General features: G+C 59.2%; 3 protein-coding genes and 1 pseudogene across 22 annotated transcripts in view; all 4 read left to right on the top strand.

Moving 5' to 3' along the window:
* The window catches only part of LOC309601098 (class I histocompatibility antigen, F10 alpha chain-like), a 34446-nt gene extending 33035 nt beyond the window's left edge, over nucleotides 1-1411 (top strand). For 2 of the 3 annotated variants that reach the window (XM_082333969.1, XM_082333972.1), the window contains 3 exons: nucleotides 42-176; nucleotides 406-438; nucleotides 617-1411. In XM_082333969.1, the coding sequence (XP_082190095.1) occupies nucleotides 42-176; nucleotides 406-438; nucleotides 617-651 (203 nt within the window). In that variant the 3' untranslated portion in view covers nucleotides 652-1411. Of the gene's footprint in view, nucleotides 1-41; nucleotides 248-405; nucleotides 439-616 lie in introns of all 3 variants that reach the window. The other variant, XM_082333970.1, reaches the window with a different exon arrangement.
* On the top strand, nucleotides 1228-13282 carry LOC309601095 (uncharacterized protein; the record flags this gene model as incomplete). Of its 16 annotated transcripts, none has more annotated exons than XR_014230535.1 (5): nucleotides 1420-1479; nucleotides 3883-6115; nucleotides 7579-9338; nucleotides 9577-11706; nucleotides 12132-13282. XR_014230535.1 is itself a non-coding variant. In XM_082333957.1 (5 exons), one exon carries the CDS (start codon nucleotides 9837-9839, stop codon nucleotides 11559-11561), a length of 1725 nt encoding a protein of 574 aa, XP_082190083.1. In that variant the 3' UTR covers nucleotides 11562-13282. The 16 variants fall into 16 exon arrangements, 15 of the variants coding, with proteins under 15 accessions (XP_082190079.1, XP_082190078.1, XP_082190073.1 ...); XM_082333957.1 differs by having other exon boundaries at nucleotides 7579-8060; nucleotides 8288-9338; nucleotides 9577-13282; XM_082333960.1 differs by having other exon boundaries at nucleotides 7579-8462; nucleotides 9249-9338; nucleotides 9577-13282.
* A 2280-nt stretch (nucleotides 13283-15562) lies between these two features.
* Nucleotides 15563-17362, top strand: LOC309601105 (leukotriene B4 receptor 1-like). 2 transcript variants are annotated; one of them, XM_082333981.1, is made up of 2 exons: nucleotides 15563-15641; nucleotides 16282-17362. In XM_082333981.1, exon 2 carries the CDS (start codon nucleotides 16304-16306, stop codon nucleotides 17330-17332), a length of 1029 nt encoding a protein of 342 aa, XP_082190107.1. In that variant the 5' UTR covers nucleotides 15563-15641; nucleotides 16282-16303; the 3' UTR covers nucleotides 17333-17362. The 2 variants fall into 2 exon arrangements, with proteins under 2 accessions (XP_082190107.1, XP_082190108.1); XM_082333982.1 differs by having other exon boundaries at nucleotides 15568-15628.
* Nucleotides 17363-19067: 1705 nt separating this feature from the next.
* LOC309601070 (complement C4-B-like) lies at nucleotides 19068-22142 on the top strand (annotated as a pseudogene). The gene is made up of 5 exons: nucleotides 19068-19147; nucleotides 19667-19859; nucleotides 20240-20420; nucleotides 21214-21284; nucleotides 22049-22142. The product of its transcript is annotated as a complement C4-B-like (transcript).
* The last annotated feature ends 32 nt before the right edge of the window (nucleotides 22143-22174 follow it).

Below are 22174 nucleotides of genomic sequence, written 5' to 3'. Positions count from 1 at the left end.
GTGGTTGCCCTTCCCCTCCTCACGGCCCTGCTCTCCCCCAGAGCCGGAGTCCAACCTGCTCACCGTCGAGGTGGCGGTGGCTGTTGCCATCCTGGCTGTCATTGCTGTCGTTGCTGGATTCGCCTTCTGGAAGTGCAAATCGGGGAAAGGGAAGCAGGGCTACGGCGTGGCAGCAAGTGAGTACTGGGAGCAGGCCCGGCTCCATCCGCTGCCCAGTGCCGGGGCGGTCTCGTGGCTCTGATTTTTGGTATGGAAGAGGTTGTGTGTCCCCTCCGGTGCCTGCGGCACCATCCTCCCCTCCCAGTGGCTGCAGCGCGGCCGTGGCTCCCAGGCCGGCTCCTGGCCCGTGCACTGTGCCCGTAGGGAGCGCGGGGCTGGCAGCTCATGGCTATTTCTCTCTCGCAGGCACGGACGGGGGGTCTGGTGGCTCAGCCGCAGGTACGGCCTGGGACCGGGGGGATGGACGGGGTGGCCCCAGCTCTCCGTGCTCCCCGGTGGGACCCACAGCCGTAGCCACATCAGGCTGTGGGAGGGGGTCACCAAGACCCCCAGAGCAGAGAGTTGGGGACAGGGAGGTGGCCCTGGGTGACACCGTCTCTTCCTCCCGTCCCTGCAGGGGTCACCGCCGAACCGCTTGTAGAGAACTGCTAGTGCAAAGCAAGGACATGTCTCCAACAGCCTTGGTGCTCAATGGTTGCTGAAACCAGGACGCAGAGCGACGCAGGACAGGACAGTAGCTGGAGCGAGGGGGAGGGAGGGAGTCCCGCGAAGGCAGGAAGGCCTTGCCTCGGCCCATCCCCCACGGTCTATGAAGTGTCTTCTTCCCCCCCACGCATACGGCCTGGGGGAGGGACCTGCTGCCACTTCTCTTGGTTGGACTGGTCGCCCCTCTGGAGTCGACTGGTATCTCTGCCACTGCTGGCACGGGGACGAGAGAGGTTCCAGAGGTCCAGAGCCTGAAATCTCTAAAGAGGGACTCTTGCTTGCTGGGGAGGTCACTTTTTAGCTCAGCTAAGAATCCCAAGACCTGCTGAAGCCTTAGACCGCAAGCTGTGAACTTTCACCTAGACACGCTGACCGTACGTGGCACTCTTCCTTAGCTACGTGAAGGAAGGCCCTGGAACGGGTGCAAACCGGGAAGAAACGGGAGCCGAAAGCATCGGCAGAAGCTGCAGCTGATGAAGATGAGAAAAGGAACGTCCTGCCTGGAGATGGGGACAGGATGCAATGAGGAAGAAGAAGAGCCCAGACCCAAATATTGGTGTTGGGCCGAAGCGTCGCATGAGAGGAGGGGAACTTGACTGGAAGGGTACAGTTGCCCAGGGCTTGCTTTGTTCGGGGTCCCTCCCTGGAGGCACCCAGCTCGAGCTGCGCTTCACCGCTGTACCACTCAATAAATTCCCCTGGCGTACGTCGTGTCGGAGACTGTGCTTCGGGGAGACCTGGGGTCGAGCCTGCGGGGAGAGAAGGCGCCCGAGGGTGAGTGTGTGTGTGCGCGTGTCGGGGTGTGTGCGTTGGTGTGAGCGAGGAGTGAAACAGTGGTGCTGCGCGCTGCGAAGGGACTCCGGTGCGAGCAGTTAAAGTCTCGGGTGGTGCGCGTGCGACTCCCTGCATGGTGTGTGAATGCTCGGGCAGCTGCTGCTCCTTGAAGCCGGTGCATCAGGCAGGTGAGGAGATTGGGTTGCTCCCGTGCTGGGAGAGCGGGGCTTAAGAGGCTGGAACTAGAAGGTAGGGAAGGGCAGGAGCTGGGATCCATTGCTAGGGACTGTGGCATTGATGGATGGGAAGAGGGGCAGCCACCCGCCGCCTCTGGAGGTGGCTCTTGCTGGGCGGGAAGGCAAAGCCTCCTCTCCTTACAGGAAGATCCTGTAACCCGGCGAGGTAAGTGGGCTGCCAGAGAGGAAGGTGTCTGGTACGTGAGGGCGTTCGTGGTGCTCTACAGTGACCCGGACAAGAATCGGCCCCCCAAGGATCGGGATGGCATCCGGTGCATGCGGTCTGTATGGCGGATGTTTGTACGGAGCACACGGACGTGCGCCAGCGACTCGGTTTTGGGCTTGGGCAGACATGGAGGTGCCAACAGTCCACGGCCTGGTCTGCCAGCTCCAGCGATGGGAGGAGAAGCTCTGTTCCCCCTTCCCACCGCGGGTCTTTGTCTCAGCTGCAGACCGACTGTTCCCCAAGGTCTGGCCGCTGGAAGAGAAGATGGAGAATCTCCCTCCTTGCGCCTACAGGCCAGCATCTCGGCTACCAGGAGCCTGCTCAAGCCGACGGGGACCCTGGGCACACCCCGCGTGCCACCTGGTGGGGTTCTCTCTGCGTGACCATGGGGAGGACGCGAGGAAGTGGGACGGTGCGCCTGCCTCGGTCCTGGAAGCCCCCATACAAAAATGTGGGGAAGTAGAGTGGCTAAAAAGGGCCCATCCAGGAAGATTTCTGCTGCGGTTGCCATCGAGCAATTCCCCCAGCGCAGTAGATGGGCTGAGGATCCGTCTCCTCCTACCGGTCCCGGTCCAGTGGACGTATGTCCTCGTGGGGTCGAACCTCGCAGCCACAGCAGTGTGCCAAGGAGGCCAAGAGCATCCTGGCTTGTATCAGGAATAGCGTGGCCAGCAGGACTAGGAACGTGATGGTCCCACGCACTTCCCATGGCGGCAGTGACAACCGGAGGGCGAGCGCTCAAGACCCTGCAGCCGGGCCGGGCGGCTCCCCAGGCCCCCAGGACCCAGCTGGATCCCCTGCGAAGGAATTGTGCTTGATTTTGATAGAATCCTGGAATGGTTGGGGTTGGAAGGGACCTTGACGATCGCCTGGTTCCAACCCCCTGCCATGGGCAGAGACACCTTCCACTCAACCAGGTTGCTCAAAGCCCCATCCAGCCTGGCCTTGGACACTTCAGGGATGGGGAATTGTCGTGGTTTAACCCCCGCCAGCAACTGAGCACCACGCAGCCGCTCGCTCACTCCCCCCCCGGTGGGATGGGGGAGAGAATCGGAAGAGTAAAAGTGAGAAAACTCAGGGGTTGAGATAATAGGGAAAGCAAAAGCCACGCGCACAAGCAAAGCAAAGCAAGGAATTGATTCACCCCTTCCCATCGGCGGGCAGGTGCTCAGCCGTCCCCAGGAAAGCAGGGCTCCATCCCGCCTAATGGTGACTTGGGAAGACAAACGCCATCGCTCCAAACGTCCCCCCCTCCTTCTTCTTCCTCCAGCTTATATACTGAGCGTGATGTCATACAGTATGGAACAGCCCTTTGGCCAGTTGGGGGCCAGCTGTCCTGGCTGCGCCCCCTCCCAGCTTCTTGTGCCCCGGGCAGAGCACGGGAAGCTGAGAAGTCCTTGACTGGCGTAAACTCTGCTCAGCAAGAACCAAACCATCGGGGTGTTTTCAACATTGTTCTCATCCTAAATCCAAACCACAGCACTCTACCAGCTACTAGGAAGAACATTAACTCTCTCCCAGCTGAAACCAGGACAGTGCCCACCCCTTATTCCATACCATTTACGTCATGCTCAGGTCCCACATTATCCAATACATCCTGATTAACCACCACCCCCCCCCGCCTTAGTCTATGGAGCACCCCTGTGAAATGTCTGTAAAATGTCCATAAACATCCCCAAATGTCCACCCAATGTCCCCTGAGTTCATTTAGTCCGTGACTTTGGGCGCCATCCGTGATGCTGGTGGCTCAGGACAGGAGAGGTGGTGTGTTGCGTGGAGTTATTGGGCACCAAAGCCCCCTCAGGTCGGGTCACTGCTGCGCTTGCACTGCTTCTTGTAAGGCTTCTCCTCCAGGGGTTCAGGCGGTTCCTGCTATGGTAATTCCTACAACACGCAACTCAGATCCCGGGTCACAACAATTCAAAGGTATTTCCATTCCAGTCTCCACCCCTGGCCCCTTTGGACCAGACCATTGGGTTTAACACTGCAATGGACTCCTCCCCTTGCCCCTGCTCCGGCTTGGACTTCTCCACAGCCTGCAGTCCCTTAGGGGTTTACCTGCTCCAATGGAGCCGTGTCTGTGAGCCACAGTCTCTCCAGGGGCGTACCTGCTGCGGCATGGACTTCTCCACAGCCACGGTCACTTAGAGGTGCACCTGTTCCAGCGTGGCCTTCTCCACGGGCCACAATGCCTTCAGAGACAGACCTGCTCCAGCGGGGCCTTGCCCGCAGCCACAGTCTCTTCAGAAGTAAACTTGCTCCACCATGGCCTTACCCAAGGCCACACGCTTTGAGGGGCTCCAGCATGACCTCATGCACAGCCACTGATGCTTCAAGGGGTACCTGCTGCAGCACGGGCTTGTCCACAGCCACAGATGCTCCGAGGTGTACCTTCTCCAGCGTGGACTCCTCCTTGGGCCACAATCCCTCCAAGAGGTATGCCTGCTGCGGCACAGACGTAACCATGGCCACAGACGCTTCAGACATACCTGCTCTGGCGTGGGCTTATCCACGGCCACAGACGCTTCGGGGTGTCCTGCTCCCGCGTGGCCTCATCCACAGGTGACAGTCCCTTCGACTCGAGGTCACACTGGAGCTCCAGCCTGTCCAGGGCAGCGGCACAGAAACAGCAGCGATGCCCTGGCCGTCTGCCAGCCCAGGCACGTGGCCGTTGCGGTTATCAACATGTTCCCAGGCACGGCAGAGTGGGATGATCAGCAGTTCAGCAGCACAGCAGGCAGCAAAAGCAAAAGCAGCCGCTAACGAGCACCAGACTCTAAGATACAGTAAGGCAAGCAAGCCCCGGGGCAAGCACAGAAGCCTGCCGATTACTAGCCAAACAGCACTAACAGCTATAAGTTCGATCTAGCACATTCCAGTTAGATCTGTCGTGACCTGGAAGCCTTTGAGCCCCACGTTGGGCGCCAAAAAGGACTGGCGTGGTTTAACCCCAGCCGGCAACTGAGCACCACGCAGCCGCTCGCTCACGGCCCCCACCCCAGGGGGATGGGGGAGAGAATTGGAAGGGTGAAAGTCAGGGAACTCGTGGGTTGAGATAAGAACAGTTTAATAATTGAAGTAAAATGGAATAGAATAGTAGTTGTAGTAATAATAATAACAACAACAACAATAATAATAATAATAATACAACACAACACTAATATACAAAGGAAGTGACAGACGATGCAATTGCTCACCACCCGCTGACTGATGCCCAGCCCGTTCCCGAGCAGCGATTGAGGCTCCCCCAGCCAGCTCCCCCCAGTTTCTATACTGGGCATGACGTCACGCGGTATGGAACAGCCCTGGGGCCAGTCGGGGTCAGCTGTCCTGGCTGTGCCCCCTCCCAGCTCCTTGTGCACCGGGCAGAGCACGGGAAGCTGGAAAGGCCTTGACTGGTGTGAGCACTGCTGAGCAACAACTAAACCATCAGTGTGTTACCAACATTATCCTCACCCTAAATCCAAACCACAGCACTGTGCCAGCTACTAGTGAAAAGGGGCTTTAGAGTGTAACTATAAAAGTTTAACTATTGTACAAAAGGATTGAAGTAAGGAGTCTTGCAATCTCTCAGCGAAGGACAGGTCCTGATCAGAACAGCAACTTGTCTGGAAAACCAGCTGAAACCGACCCTGCAGCTTGGACAAGAGTCAAGGAGCAACGGAGTCCGCGCAAGAGCAAGGGGTTACCAGCGGTGACGAAGAAGAGTCATCAGCCTTCATCCCCACGACCCCCCGCGACCCCCACCAGGAGGCACCGCGCAAGCGCAGCTGGGAGGGGTTTATGGAAACGACCTCTGGGGGCGAATTTTAATACAAAGCGGGGACAGGTCATGCATATGTCTAGGCGTAGTGGGAAACCTGATGTCTATGTAACACTTTGTCGTATAAATCCAGGACAAGCCTCCACGTGGGCGCGCACGACTTTGGCGGGATGACCCCCCGTGCTGCCCAGCGCTGAATAAACATACCTACTTTACAGCCTCACGGGCTGGGGAGTCTGTTCCCGCACGTCCGTTCGGCGAGCCAGGCAGCAGAGTCTCTGCTCGACCGCGGGACCGACTGCGGAGCGGACGCTCCTGGGCGCGCCCCGAGCATCTTCCTCGGAGGAGCCTCCGCTGCCAGCCGCTCCCCGCGGGAGCAGACAACAACCTCCTGAAGCCGCGGATCAAACGGTATGTTTGACAAGAAGGGCCAGTAAGTCGTACGCTTGGCCGGGGCTGCTGGTAAACCGCGCAGAGACGTCTGGCATGCAGCACAGTCCCCGTAGGGGAGGAGGGTACCCTGGCCGATAGAGCGGCCGCTAGCGATCCTGGGGGTAGATCGAGCAAATCTGAGGTCACCGCTGCATGCCGGTGTCGGGAGCCAGGACGGACCTGCTAATGACTGTATAAGAAGCAGGAGAAGGGTAAGCGGACCTCTCCCAAAAGTATTTAAATCTTTGCAGCTGCTGAAGGGATATCAGCTGGAGCGATAATTATCTGTTTCATTTACCCGGGTATCGCATATACTACATGTATGGATTGTATGGATTGTATGTAGTGCATGTAGTGTATGTTGAAAATTCGTGTGTGTGTGTGTTTGAGACACAGCATCGCTGTGAAGTGAGGGGGAGTCCTGATTTGTGGTTCCGTGACTCCACGAGGAGCACGGCCAGAGGAGCACGGCCAGAGACGGACAAAGCGCCTGGAATGTTTATAACATTTGTAACTTTTGGAGTGTAAATTGGGCTGCTGTGGTGCTTAGCCAAAAATTTGTAAATCTTTTGGTGTGTAAAATTGGGCTGCCGTGGTGCTTAGCCATTCTCCTAAGTATCGGGGAACTGGCTAATCATCAAAGTGGCAGAACGAAGAGAAGTCGCTCCTTCGGGGGTTTGGGCTTGAACCCTGGGAATATTTAAACGAGGGAGAAAATGGGATAAGATGGGGAAGTGAACGCTTTTACTTGAAGGGGGCATATTTAACGCCCGCGGGACAGAAAGTGGCTCTGGATTGGGAACAGCCTATTCCGGACGCTTTCTCAAATCCCCACATCGGCGGGCAAACGGGTAATTCCTTGCTTTGCGTGTGGACTCACCACTAGACTGCATGGCAACTGGCATCCGACCTGGGTACTGCTAAAATGTAAATCTTGTGGGAAAAGGTGGTATTGTTTATCGAGCAGGCGGAGGGCAGAGTGCCTCAAGTGCCTTCCCCAGACCCCCACGGTTTTATGATTGGGAAAGAGCCCATCAAAATTCTGAAATAGTGAAGCTTGTGTGTGGAAAGAAACACCTATTCCTGGAAATTTGGGACGTGTGGGAGGGAGACTGGGAGAAAACTACAGAGATCTGCAAGAAAAGATTTGTGTGGAAGCTGAAACAAAGCACTGGGGTTAACAAGAAGTAATATAAAAGACAGGTAGAAAAAGTGAGAGAAATGGGTAACGCTCAGGGCGGCGTTTTAAAGACGAGTCCCCTGGGTTGTATATTGGCTCACTGGAAGGACATTGCTGGAACCGGGGGTACAGAGAGCAAGAAAACTCTCGTTAAATATTGCAACCAATGGTGGCCGATCTACAAATTGGAACATGGGGCTAAGTGGGCACTTAATGGGTCAATTGATTGTAATACCCTCCTACAATTCATGTTGTTTTTAAGGAGAGAAGGAAAGTGGGATGAAGTATCGTATGCAGATATGTTTTTCACCCTCCGAAACCATCCGGAGTGGCAAAGGGACTGTGGAATAGTGCCGCCACAGGACCCTATGGTACTCGCCCTTGAGCGGGAAAATAACAAAGAACTTAAAGGTAAACTGAGACGGTGTTGCTCGGCGTGCAGTATTGGACAAAGGCGCACGAGAGTGAATAAAGCCCATCAAGCACCAGAACAAGATCTAACTGCTTTGCTGAAGCCTCTCCCTCGATCACAGGAACAGAATGTGGACTCGGACGGGACCTCCACTCCCTCGGGTAGTCCTGTATCCTCCCGTACCAGAAAAAAATCTACTTTAAGAGCTTTACAAGCACCTCTTCGAGAGGCGGTAGGGCCTGACGGCGGGACGATGCTAATAAAGGTACCTTTTTCCACCAACCGACCTAGAAGCACGGAAAAGGGTTGCAAAGGATTACAGGAATGATCCGGTAAGTGTAACTAAGCATTTTCAGTTTATTATAAAACAACACAACCCCGACTGGAGTGATATACAATTATTATTGGAATTCATGACCGAGACAGAGAAGCAATTGATTTTAAAAACGGCAGGAAATTTGGCTGAGGATCATTATAAGACTACAGGAGGGGATGTAAAGGAGTATTTCCCTCTCCGAGGTCCAAAGTGGGATGCGAATAAAACTGTGCATATGGAAAGATTGCAGGTGCATCAGGAGTGGATTTCGAAGGGGATGGAGAGGGCCATCCCCAAAACCATAAGCTGGTCAGCATTATATGCAATTAAACAAGGCCCTTCCGAGTCCCCATCCGAATTCCTGGATCGACTGAGAGATGTGATGCGCCGCAGCACACCGCTGGATCCTGGGTCAGAGGTAGGGATACAACAACTAGTTTCCCTGGTTTGGGGCCAGTCCACAGGGGATATTAGGCGCAAACTCCAGAAATTGCGCCCCGCAGAAAGCAGAAACTTGGAAGTGTTACTGGATGAAGCATGGAGAGTGTTTAGTAATAGAGAGGAAAGATACAGACAAGAACGGAAAAGAACGGTGGCGGTTGTTAGGGAAGAGGAAGGAAGGAGGCCTAAGCGAGAAGCACCCCGATTAGACAGGGATCAATGTGCGTTGTGTAAGAAATTTGGTCATTGGAAAAGGGAATGTCCGAGGAACAAGGAGCAGGGACGAACTCACCAGACAGGAAGAACAGTGGCCCATATGAAGGAAAATTGTCGGGGACCTGGGGAATCCACCCTAGCGGATCCACTGGTTATAATGAAGCTAGGGAAGGGACAACAACAAGAGGCAGAATTTCTGGCTGACACAGGGGCGACGTACTCGGTCTTGAATCAAGCCTTGATGCCCCTGGAGGATGATTATATCATGGTAAAAGGAGCAACTGGCTGAAGTGAAAAGGCGTATTTTTGTAAGCCTCTGAGATATAAATTAGGAAAACAATGGGGCATCCACAAATTTTTGTATATGCCCAATTCCCCAAAGGCACTGTTGGGAAGAGATTTGTTGGAACAATTGGGTGCAAAAATCACATTTGAAAAGGGAGAAATTACTCTGGAGGTAAAAGGCCAACAGTACATCCAAATACTGAGTCTATCCTTAACTAGTCTTCCCGCAGAAGGAAAAATTAACGAAGAGATTCTAAACCAGGTCTATCCCGGAGTATGGGCCACCGCTGTACCCGGAAGGGCGAAGAATGCTTCACCTGTTGAAGTTGAACTTAAAGAAGGCCGACAACCGGTAAGAATTAAGGAATCCAGCCACTGATAGAAAAATTTTTACAATTAGGATTATTAAAAGAATGTAACTCTGATTTTAACACCCCTCTATTGCCTGTCCGTAAACCTGACGGATCATACCGGGTGGTTCAGGATTTACAAGCTATAGATAAGGTAACTGAAGACCTTTAGCCGGTAGTGGCAAATCCATATACGTTGTTGACTGTATTGACACCAACTAACCTGGTTTACTGTTCTAGACCTGAAGGATGCCTTCTTTTGCCTCCCTCTCCATGAAGCCAGCCAGAAAATATTTGCATTTGAATGGGAAAATCCTAAAAGTGGACGTAAGACTCAGCTCACTTGGACGGTGTTGCCACAAGGATTTAAGAACAGCCCTGCTATTTTTGGCAGTCAACTTGCAAAAGACTTGGAATCCTGGGAAGCCCCGTCGGAGGAAGGAAAACTGTTACAATATGCGGACGATCTCCTGATTGCCACTAAAACAGAGGACGATTGTATGGCCTGGACGGTGAGTCTACTAAATTTCTTGGGGCTCCAAGGGTACCGGGTATCTAAGAAGAAGGCACAAGTCATACAGCGCCAGGTGATTTATCTGGGCTATGAAGTCAGTGCTGGACAAAGGACTTTGGGACAAGCCCGCAACGAGGCAATATGCCAAACTCAGAGACCGCAAACAGTGAAAGAATTACGGACCTTTCTGGGAATGACTGGGTGGTGCCGACTGTGGATCTATAATTGTGGACTGTTCGCTAAACCACTCTACGCACTAGCAACCACTGGACAGAAACACCTTGAATGGAACAGAGACACCACACAGGCCTTTGAACTGTTAAAAAAGGCCTTAATGTCGGCCCCAGCCTTAGGACTCCCAGAGGCGAGTAAGCCGTTTCTTCTTTTCTCCCACGAGAAGCAGGGGATCGCCCTAGGAATATTGGCACAAGATCTGGGCCCACATCGACGAGCAGTTGCCTATTTTTCCAAACAATTGGATGCAACTGCAAAGGGTTGGCCTGGATGCTTGCGAGCAGTCGCGGCCGTAGTACTAAACATACAAGAAGCCCGAAAATTCACCCTGGGCCAGAAAATGACTGTACTGGTGTCCCATACAATATCAGCAGTATTGGAAGCGAAGGGTGGACACTGGCTTTCTGCACAAAGATTCCTGAGATATCAGGCGATACTGGTAGAACAAGATGCTGTGGAGATCATAGTTACTAACATTGTCAACCCAGCCTCTTTCCTCAGTGGAAACACAGGAGAACCAGTGCACCATGACTGTCTGGAGACCATGGAAGCAACATATGCAAGCCATCCGGACTTGAGAGACAGTCCTATAGAAAACGGGGAAAACTGGTTCACGGATGGAAGTAGCTATGTCGTAAGTGGTAAGAGACATGCGGGATACGCCATTACCACCAGTCAAGAAGTAATAGAGTCAGGACCTCTACCCATGAATACCTCTGCACGGAAGGCAGAAATAATTGCTCTGACCCGTGCTTTAGAATTGGCCCAAGGCAAAGCTGTGAATATCTATACAGACTCGAGATACGCCTTTGGGGTCGTGCACGCGCATGGAGCAATCTGGAGGGAGAGGGGACTATTGAATTCTCAGGGCAAAAATATCAAGCATGCAGAGGAGATCTTAAAGCTGCTGGAGGCAGCCCAACTCCCTAGAAAAGTGGCGATTATGCATATTAAGGCACACCAGAAGGTGAGCTCAGAATTGGAAAGAGGAAATGAGCTGGCGGACAGAGAGGCAAAACAGGTAGCTAAAGCGAAGGCAAAAATAGAAGGGGCTCTGGTCCCGGACAGGCGAATTTCTTTAGAAGGTAAGCCAGAATATACCATGGAAGATCAAAAGCCTATCCCAGATCTAGAAGGGTCATATAATAAAGAAGGGTGGGCTTCCACCCCCCAAGGGAAACTAATCGTTCCCTCTTGTCTAACATGGCACCTGGTAAGAGAAGAACATAGGAAAAGGCATTGGGGAACAGAGGCTCTATATGAACATTTAATTAGAGAAATTGTGGCTAGAAACCTATATACCACTGTGAAACAGGTGACGCAACAATGCGATCTTTGCCTCCAGACTAATTCCAAAAATTCCCCCAGACCAGAAGTGGGCCAAATTGGGAAAGGCAATGGCCTGGGCAACACTGGCAGATTGATTTTACAGAACTCCCAAAAAAAGGGGGTATCGATATTTATTGGTACTAACTGACACCTTTTCAGGCTGGCCAGAAGCATTCCCTCCCAGGACAGCCAAGGCTCGGGAGGTAACTAGAATATTAATGCAAGAGATAAGACCACGTTTTGGGGTTCCAGCAACCGTATCCTCTGACAGAGGGCCACATTTTATCTCCAAGGTAATACAACAAATTAGCCGCCATTTGGGTATAGATTGGCAGCTTCACACCCCATATCGCCCTCAGTCGAGCAGCCAAGTAGAAAAAAATGAACCACTTAATCAAACAGCAGATTGTGAAATTGGGACAGGAGACTCATTTGGCCTGGCCTCAGTCTCTCCCTTTGGCTCTGTTGCACATACGAACTAGGCCAAGGGCAACGGAAGAACTGAGCCCTTTTGAAATCTTATATGGACGACCCTATGGAATACAGAAAGGGATGTCCGCACAGGCTGGGGATGAGATGATAACCTCTTACATGGTAGCATTAAGCAAACAACTCAACAAAATTGAAAAACATGTGGTCGGGACTCGAAGTAGAGGTTTAGATGGACGTGTACATAACAGCCAACCTGGAGATTATGGCTATAGAAGGTCTCTTGCAGAAAGAACCTTGGAGCCACAGTGGGAAGGACCTTTCCAGGTGCTCCTTACCTCCTTCACCGCGATCAAAATCAAAGAGCAGAGCGCCTGAATACATCACAACAGAGTGAAGAAAGCACCTAAATCTCCATCGAAAGTCATGCAAGTACAGCAAGGAAAGGAACACTTCCAAACAGGCTAGGGCTGGATTTGCTTTTTGCTAAAGAAGGAGGTTTGTGTACGGTTCTTGGTGAACACTGCTGTACCTGTGTTAACCAAGACAAGAGGATTGAAAAAGATTTATTTCAAATTTGGGAAAAAAACAAACTCTTGCATGAAGTGGCCCAAGATAACACATCTTGGGGATTTAGTGACTGAATAGAAAAATTAACATCTTGCTTACCAAACTTGGCATGGTTAAAACAATTGTTTATTGTGACAATTATAGTTGTAATTCTGTCCATGGCTCTGTGTGTAATAGTTCGGTGTGCTTGGTGGCATTGCCAGAGCACAGGGCATTCCTACAGCGAAGGGAAAAAGAACCAACTTCGACCAAAACTTGAACCTAACAAATATCTTGAGAAAATGTTAGATAAAGAAACATTATATTAAAATAAGATATAGTAAAAGAATTTACTAACTGTATAGAAAAGGGGGGGGCTGAAAAGGGGCTTTAGAGTGTAACTATAGAAGTTTAACTATTGTACAAAAGGATTGAAGTAAGGAGTCTTGCAATCTCTCAGCGAAGGACAGGTCCTGATCAGAACAGCAACTTGTCTGGAAAACCAGCTGAAACCGACCCTGCAGCTTGGACAAGAGTCAAGGAGCAACGGAGTCCGCGCAAGAGCAAGGGGTTACCAGCGGTGACGAAGAAGAGTCATCAGCCTTCATCCCCACGACCCCCCGCGACCCCCACCAGGAGGCACCGCGCAAGCGCAGCTGGGAGGGGTTTATGGAAACGACCTCTGGGGGCGAATTTTAATACAAAGCGGGGACAGGTCATGCATATGTCTAGGCGTAGTGGGAAACCTGATGTCTATGTAACACTTTGTCGTATAAATCCAGGACAAGCCTCCACGTGGGCGCGCACGACTTTGGCGGGATGACCCCCCGTGCTGCCCAGCGCTGAATAAACATACCTACTTTACAGCCTCACGGGCTGGGGAGTCTGTTCCCGCACGTCAGACCCCCCCCGGCTCCAGCCTCCTTTCAGGCCGTTGCAGAGAGCGATGAGGGCTCCCCTCAGCCTCCTCTTCTCCAGGCTGACCCCCCCCAGCTCCCCCAGCCGCTCCTCCCCAGCCTTGTGCTCCAGCCCCTGCCCCAGCCTCGCTGCCCTGCTCTGGCCACGCTCCAGCCCCTCCATGGCCGCCTTGGGGTGCGGGGCCCAGCGCTGAGCACAGCATTCGAGGGGCGGCCTCACCAGTGCCCAGCACAGGGGGACCATCCCTGCCCTGCTCCTGCTGGCCACACCGTTCCTGATACAAGCCAGGATGCCACTGGCCCTCTTGGCCACCTGGGCACCCTGCTGGCTCGTGTCCAGCGGCTGTCGACCAGCACCCCCAGGCCCTTTCCCGCCGGGCAGCTCCCAGCCGCTCCTCCCCACGCCTGCAGCGGTGCCTGGGGTTGGTGTGCCCCAAGCGCTGGGTTAACGGTTGGACTCGAGGATCTTAAGGGTCTTTTCCAACCTTGACGCTTCCATGATTCTGTGAAACGCCCGAAGACTTGCTAGGGGTTGGGGAGGAGGCCCAGGCAGCTGAGGCTGGGGAGAGCCACCGTGATCCCAGTGTCCAGAAGGAGGCAGGACGAGGGCACCGTGCTGAACGTCTCCCTCCTTTCCCAGGAGCGCCCGGGGCTCCCAAAGCCACCTCCCCGCTACCGATGGGGTGCGTTGGGGTCCACGCCGCAAACCACACAACCCATCAGCCGGGGCGCCCGACGGGCGTCGAGGGAGGGCGAAGGGAAGAAGGAGGAGAGCGCGGCGAGGGTGCGGCGAGGATAACGCCTGCTTGTCCAGCCAGCGCCTCCAGGGACGCCGCTGCCGCGGCCACTGCCAACGCCACTGCCAACGTCATGGATTCTGGCAAGCTCCAGGAGCCTTGGGACGCCCTGAAGCGCAATTACTATCCAAAGGGACGTCTGGGAAGGTTTCATAGGAATCGGAAACCGTTCTGCAGCTGAAGGAGGTGATGGGAGGCAAACCAAACCGCTCGGCGGTGGGGGAAGTCGGCGCCGCGGCCTCCGCACCTGCTACGGCAGCCGCGCCAGCAGGCGTTTGTCACGGCGGCCAGAAGGGCGCAGACGATTCCGAGGAGCGCAGTGGTTGTGGAAAAGCGCCTCTGGATCTCGGAAAGCCCCCAAATATTTGGCGGCTGGTGGCGGTTGCTCGAGAAGAGATGCCCAAGCTGGGGATAAACGGTAAGGCAGAGTCGGCTCCTCCAAGAGCTTGGCTTTGTCCGAAAGCCTTGGGCGTAGGTTCTCCTTGACGGGAGCACGTCGCTGGAAGCCAAAGACGAACAAAGTGCCTCTACTGCACCTTCATGGGTAAAAATGGTCCTTGATCTCAGAATAACCCAGGAAACATCTGGCTTATGACCCAAAAGTGCCTTATTTGGAGCCCTGTCTCTGTCCCGGTGGAAAGAAAGAAGACATGAAAAGGGAAATACGGTTTTTATTCTCCCTCAGACCAACGTGGGCTTCCTGAGGCCTGGGAAAGTTCTGGCCAAGGTGGCCGAAAGCCTCGGGTTGGATCGCACCGAGCTCCCACCTGGAGACCATCTGCCGAGACCCAACCTCGAGAGTCCGGAGGGGCAAAAAAAACCGCAGCAGAGGGTGAAAATGGCTGACGCGGCCCATCTCCGGTCTTGGGATGCGTTGGCCGCTCAGTGGCATTGTGGGAATTTGGGGGGAGACATGGAAGGGGAAGGCTGGATCCTGCTGCAGGACATCTCCTGTCTTAGCTCTCTTTGTCTGGCCAACGGCGTGATGGGAAATGGGGTGGGTTATGGAGGGCCACCACTGTCATTGGGCCTTCTTCTCACTTGGGGTGACCCCGTCACGGGGGGGTGTCTGTCGGGGTGGAGGTCACGGGTGGAGGGCCAGGACTCAGATGTTGGGCGGTTGGGTGGAGGGAAGGAAGAGCAGCTCCGTCGGCCGTACCACGCGTAGAAGACGACCTTCCCTGTCCCCTCCACAGCATCCCAACGTGCTCTCACCGCCGCCACAGCCATGCCACGGAGCAACCACCGCCCTCAGGACCTCCTGGAGGGTCTCACTACATGGTGGCGATGCCACCGCTCCTGTCACTCCCCCCACCCGGGGGACAAAGGAAGGTCTGGCACCCCTCCCCCACCAGACGTCCCCTTCCTCCCCTGTGGTTTTTCTTGCCTCTTTCCTCTTGCGTGAGCGTTTCCTGCGTGGCGTTGGGTGGAGGGGAAGTGGCATCTAACAGTCACGGCCACCGACAGGTGACGGGGACGCCGAGGATCCACCGGCCAGGCCAGGGGCTCTTGGGAAGGGACATGTGAGTCCCCGAGGTACAGGAGGGAAGGCTGGTGGGGTGGGAGGTCTTGGGGGGCGAGCACCTGCAAGATCTCAGAGGGGCTGACTGGGAGGTCTGGGGGGCGACTGGGAGGTCTGGAGGGCGACTGGGAGGTCTGGGGGGCGACTGGAAGATCCGGGTGGACAACTAGGATGTCTGGGGGTGGAAACTGGGAGGTGTGATGGGGGCAAATGGGTGGTGGGGTGGTGCTCTGGGAGGCAACTGGGAGGTCTGTGTTGACAACTGGGGGGCAACGGGGAGGTTTGATGGGGGCACTGGGTGGTGTGGTGGCCCAGTGGGAGATCTTGGGGGCAACTGGGAGGTCTGGGAGATGCCAAGATGGAGGGGAAGAGCTGAGAGGGTTAAAGGAAGAGGAGACCTCAGGGAGTGGGGAGAAGGAAGGAGGGGAGGTGGGAGAAGGAGGAAGGGAGGGTTCCTGGGGAGGGGGGAGATGGGAGATGGGATGGGGAGGGAGGGCAGGATGAAGGAGGGGGCGGATGGGGAGATGGAGGGGTGGCGGAAGGGAGGGGGAGATGGAGGCCTCAAGGGACGGACAAGGGACGGACAGACGGATGGCGGGATGGAGGGAGACCTGCGTTTCCTCTGGAGGATTCTGTGTCCCCCTCTCCCCGCAGCCCCTCCCCACCCGCGGCCACCATGTCCTTGTCACCCACCAATGCCTCAGCCTTCTCCAACGCCACGTCCGCCCCCGTCCCCGGCGCGGCGGTGGGGCTGACCCTGCTGGCGGTGGCGGTGGCACTGGGCCTGCCGGGCAACGCCATCGTCCTCTGGAGCTGCGCCGTCACCCGCCGTCGCAGCGTCCCCGTCCTCCTCATCTTCCACTTGGCCTTGGCCGACGTCGTCACCCTCCTCACCGGTCCCATCTACCTCCGGGCCTTGAGCGTCGGCCAATGGAACATGGGCTTGGCCGTCTGCCGCGGGTGTCACTACCTCTGTGCCGCTGCCATGTACGTCAGCGTCTTCCTCATCGCTCTTCTGGGTCTCCATCGGTGCTTGGCGGTCTCCAGGCCGGCGACGGCGGTGGTGACGGCGAGTGACCGTGCTGGACGGTTGGCTCACGGTGCGGCGGCGGTGACTTGGTCGGTGGCTTTGGTGTTGGCCATCCCATCCATCGTCTTCCGACGGGTGCAGAACGGGCACTGCCAGCGGGCGCACAGCACGGAGGTTTGGTTGGTCATCCACAACCTTCTGGAGACCATCTTGGGTTGGGCCCTACCGTTGACTGCCGTAGCCACAGGCTACGGATTACTGGTCCGCCGGTTACGCCAGACCCGCTTGGCCCGGCGCGGCCGTACCTTCCGGCTGGTGGCCGCCGTGGTGGTGGCCTTCGCCATCGCCTGGGGACCTTACCACCTGGCCAGCTTGTTGGAGGTGGCGGCGGTCCTACAAGGTGGTAGCGGGACTTTGAAGGCGGCCGCCAAGGCCACCCGGCCACCGGCCACCGCCTTGGCCTTCCTCAGCAGCGCCATGAACCCGCTCCTCTACGCCTGCGCCGGGCGGGGGCTGCGCCGCGGCACCGGGGGGTCTCTCCTGCCCCGGCTCCTGGAGGTCTCGGCCGTCGCTGGCAGCTCCCGAGGGACCACGGCCAAGGGGACCCAGCGGGGGGGGAGGGGAGGGGAGGAGGGGGCGACGGTGGGGGAGGAAGGGGGGGAGGGGAGGGCGTGACGGCGGGGGAGGGTCTGGGGGAGGACGGGCGCGGTGGAGACCCCAACGCAAAGCCCTCCCGCTGTTCATCCATCCCCCTCTCCAACCCTCCCCCCAGCCGTGTCGCCATCCCGCCATCCGGCCCTCCTCCATCCCTCCATCCCTCCATCCCTCCTCCATCCCTCCATCTCCCTTTCCTCCATCCCTCCTCCATCCCTCCATCCCTCCATCCCTCCTCCATCCCTCCATCCCACCATCCCTCCTCCATCCCTCCATCTCCCTTTCCTCCATCCCTCCTCCATCCCTCCGTCTCCCTTCCCTCCTCCATCCCTCCTCCATCCCTCCTCCATCCCTCCACGCCTCCTCCATCCCTCTGTCTCCCTTCCCTCCTCCATCCCTCCATCTCCCTTCCCTCCATCCCACCATCCCTCCTCCATCCCACCATCCCTCCTCCATCCCTCCGTCTCCCTTTCCTCCATCCCTCCTCCATCCCTCCGTCTCCCTTCCCTCCATCCCACCATCCCTACTCCATCCCACCACGCCTCCTCCATCCCTCCATCTCCCTTCCCTCCTCCATCCCTCCTCCATCCCACCACGCCTCCTCCATCCCTCCATCTCCCTTTCCTCCATCCCTCCTCCATCCCACCACGCCTCCTCCATCCCTCTGTCTCCCTTTCCTCCTCCATCCCTCCATCTCCCTTCCCTCCATCCCACCATCCCTCCATCCCTCCTTCATCCCTCCTCCATCCCTCCATCCCTCCTCCATCCCTCCGTCTCCCTTCCCTCCATCCCTCCCTCCCTCCCTCCCCCCCCCCCCCCGCCCCATCTCCTGGTGCCCCGCCCCCTCTGTCACCCATCACGGAGGGACCAAGGACAAACACGACCACTTGGGACCCCCGGGGTCTCCGGCGCAGCGGTGTCACCCGCGTCCCTCTGTCCGTCCCCAAAGGCGCCCAGGCGTCCGGGCTGGGAAGGGACAGCGGGGGATGGGCTGGGCCTGGGGCCACGGGGGACCACCACCAGTTTGACGATGGCACCAAACTGGGAGGAGCAGCTGGGACCCCAGGGGGCCGGGTGCCCACCCGGGGGGAAACGGGCCACGAGGAACCTCCCGAGGGCCAGCACGGGGAAGGGCAGCGGTCGCCGAGGGGGCGGGGGCCCCGTGGCACCCGCGGGGTCTGGGGGGACCAGCCTCAGCCCCGTGGGTCAGCTCCTGCCCCCCAGCGCCCCACAGCCCCCCACAGCCCCCCATGACCCCCCACAGGGCCCCACAACCCCCCACAGCGCCCCACAACCCCCCACAGGGCCCCACAGGGCCCCATAACCCCCCACAGCCCCCACAGCGCCCCATAACCCCCCACAGCACCCCATAACCCCCCCCAGCGCCCCATAACCCCCCACAGACCCCACAGCACCCCATAACCCCCCACAGCCCCCCACAGGGCCCCCACAGCCCCCACAGGGCCCCATGACCCCCCACAGCACCCCATAACCCCCCACAGCGCCCCATAACCCCCCACAGCCCCCACAGGGCCCCACAACCCCCTCCAGCCCCCATGGGCCCCCCTTGGCCCCACATCTCCGAGTCCCCCCCCCCATAGCCCCCCCCACCACCACCATTTCCCCGCAGCCACGTGTCCCCCCCCGGGGGTCGACGTCCGTGGGGCCGGTGGGGGAGGGCAGGGGCCCGGGTTAATGATTGACCCCCGCCGCCCTCACCCCCGCCGCGGCCCCGCTGCCCCACAGCCGCGCTGCCATGGGGCCGCCGCGGGCGCTGGGCCTCCTCGGCTTCCTCCTCCTCCTGCCCGTGCTGGGGGGCAGCCCCCAGGACCCCGAGTAGGGGCTTGGGGGCAGCTGGGGGGCTGGGGGGCTGGGGGGCGGCTATGGGGCTGGGGGGGCTCAGGGGGGCTCTGGGGCAGCTGTGGGGCTGGGGGGCCTATGGGGCAGCTGTGGGGCTGGGGAGCGCTATGGGGCTGGGTGTGACTGTGGAGCAGCTATAGGGCTGGGGGGGGCTCTAGGGCAGCTATAGGGCTGGGGGGGTGGGCTATGGGGCTGGGTGTGACTGTGGAGCCCCTATGGGGCTGGGGGGGCTATAGGGGGCTCTGGGGCAGCTGTGGGGCTGGGGGGGGTGGGCTATGGGGCTGGGTGCGACTGTGGAGCCCCTATGGGGCTGGGGGGGCTATGGGGCAGCTGTGGGGCTGGGGGGGCTATGAGGGCTCTATGGGGCGGGGGGAGCTCTGGGGCAGCTGTGGGGCTGGGGGGTATCGGGGCGTACGGGGGGTACCTGTGGGTCTGGGACGTGCTGGGGTGGAGGGATCTATGGGGCAGGCGTGGGTCAGGCCGTCTCTCCCCCAGGCTGGTGCTGGTGGCCCCTCGGCTCGTGGCCCTGGGGACCCCCGTGGGGCTGCTGGTGGCAGCCGTGGGGCCGGTGGCGGGGACGGTGACGGTGTGGCCCGGGGGGGGCGGCCGTGGGGCAGGACCCTGCGCCCCCCCGCTGCCCTTCGACCTGGGGGCCCACAACGGCTTCAACCAGATCCTGACCATGGAGGTGTGGGGACCTGGGGGGCAGGGGGGCGCGGGGGGCCTGGGGGCACGGGGGGGGTCCTGGGGGGCCCGGGGACGCCGCCATGGGGCGGGGGCACCCCGGGGGGGTCCTGGGGGGCCCGGGGACGCCGCCATGGGGCGGGGGCACGGGGGGTTGTTGGGGGGCCCGGGGACGCCGCCATGGGGCGGGGGCACCCCGGGGGGGTGTTGGGGGGCCCGGGGACGCTGCCATGGGGCGGGGGCACGGGGGGTTGTTGGGGGGCCCGGGGACGCCGCCATGGGGCGGGGGGCACCCCAGGGGGTGTTGGGGGGCCCGGGGACGCCGCCATGGGGCGGGGGGCTCCAGGCCCCCCGGCCCGCGCCCCCCTGACCCCCGCCACCCAGGTGACCCCCGGCGCAGGCCGAGCGCTGTGGGGCGCTGGAGGCCGCCGTGGGGCAGACGCTGCTGCTGGAGGCCCACAGCCCCCCCCCTGCCCCCCCGGCGGCTGCGCGTGGGGCTGGGGGCGCCCCGGGGGGGTGCTGCTGCTGCAGACGGACAAACCCCTCTACGCCCCCCGCCAGACCGGTGCGGCCCCCTCCCCCACTTCCCCCGAATCCCCCCAACCCCCCCAAATCCCCCCCAACCCCCCCAAATCACCCCAAATCGCCCCAAAGTTATCACCCCAAATCAGCCAAATCGCCCCAAATCACCCCCAAATCCAACAAATCACCCCAAAGACCCCCCAAATTACCCCACATCACCCCCAAAGTTGCCCCGAATCCCCCCCACCCCCCCAAATCCAATAAATCCCCCCAAATTGCCCCAAATCACCCCCAAAGTTACCCTGGATCACCCCAAATCTGACAAGTCCCCCCAAATTACCCCAAAATCCCCCCCAAATCCCCCCAAATCCCCCCGAATTACCCCGAATCCAACAAATCACCCCCAAAATTCCCTAAATCCACCCTAAAATCCCCCCAACCCCCCCCGAATCCCCCCAATGTCCTCAATTCACCCCAAGTCCCCCCCAAACGCCCCCATCCCCCCCGCACCCCTCCATCCCCCCCTGCCCCCCCGCCCCATACATTGCCCTGCCCTCCATATTGCACCCCACCCCCCATAGAGCCCCCCACCCCATACCTTGCCCTGCCCCCCATAGAGCCCCCCGCCCCCCCATGTGCCCCCACCCCCCATAGAGCCCCCCGCCCCCCATAGAGCCCCCCGCCCCCATGTGCCCCCCCCGAGCCCCCCTGCCCCCCAAGTGCCCCCACCCCCCATAGAGCCCCCCGCCCCATACCTGGCCCTGCCCCCCCGAGCCCCCCGCCCCCCAAGTGCCCCCCCGGCCCTCGGTGCCCCACGCGCGGCCCTGCCCCCCCAGTGCGCTTCCGCCTCTTCTCCCTGGACCCCGAGCTGCGGCCGAACCCCGAACCCGTCCTGGTCACCATCACGGTGCGGGGCCGTGGGGCTGGGGTGCCCCATGGGGCTGGGGGGGGCCCTGTGGGGCTGGGAGGGTCCTATGGGGCTGGGCTATGGGGCTGGGAGGGTCCTATGGGGCTGGGGTGGCCCTATGGGGCTGGGGGGGCCCTGTGGGGCTGGGAGGGTCCTATGGGGCTGGGGTGGCCCTATGGGGCTGGGCTATGGGGTGCGGCTATGGGGCTGGGAGGGTCCTATGGGGCTGGGCTATGGGGCTGGGCTATGGGGATGGGATGCCCTATGGGGCTGGGGCAATCCTATGGGGCTGGGGCTGTGGGGATGCCTATGGGGCTGGGGCTGTGGGGCGGCCCTGTGGGGCTGGGGCGCGGCCCCGTGGGGCTGGGGTTATGGGGTGCCCTATGGGGCTGGGGCTGTGGGGCGGCCCCACGGGGCTGGGGCTGTGGGGCTGGGGGGATGCCCTATGGGGCTGTGGGGCGGCCCCGTGGGGCTGGGGTTATGGGGTGACCCTGTGGGGCTGGGGTTATGGGGTGCCCTATGGGGCTGTGGGGCTGGGGTTATGGGGTGACCCTGTGGGGCTGGGGTTATGGGGTGCCCTATGGGGCTGTGGGGCGGCCCCGTGGGGCTGGGGTTATGGGGTGACCCTGTGGGGCTGGGGTTATGGGGTGACCCCGTGGGGCTGGGGCTGTGGGGCGGCCCCATGGGGCTGGGCCGAGCGCGCCGGGGCCGGGCCGTGGCCCCCCGCCGTGGGCGGGGCCCCGCGTCAGCCCCTCCCCCCCCAGAACCCCCTGGGGGGCGCGCGTGCGGGAGGGGCAGCGCGTGCCGCTGGGGGCGGTGCTGAGCGACCGGATGGTGCTGCCCGACATCGCGCCGTGAGTGGGGGCGGGGGGGCGGGGGGGGGCTGGGGG

Source organism: Platalea leucorodia (assembly GCF_965183815.1).
Source record: "Platalea leucorodia genome assembly, chromosome: 28".
Taxonomy (NCBI): Eukaryota; Metazoa; Chordata; class Aves; order Pelecaniformes; family Threskiornithidae; genus Platalea; species Platalea leucorodia.
Note: the sequence above shows the minus strand (reverse complement) of the source record. Positions and strands in the feature narration are given on the sequence as shown.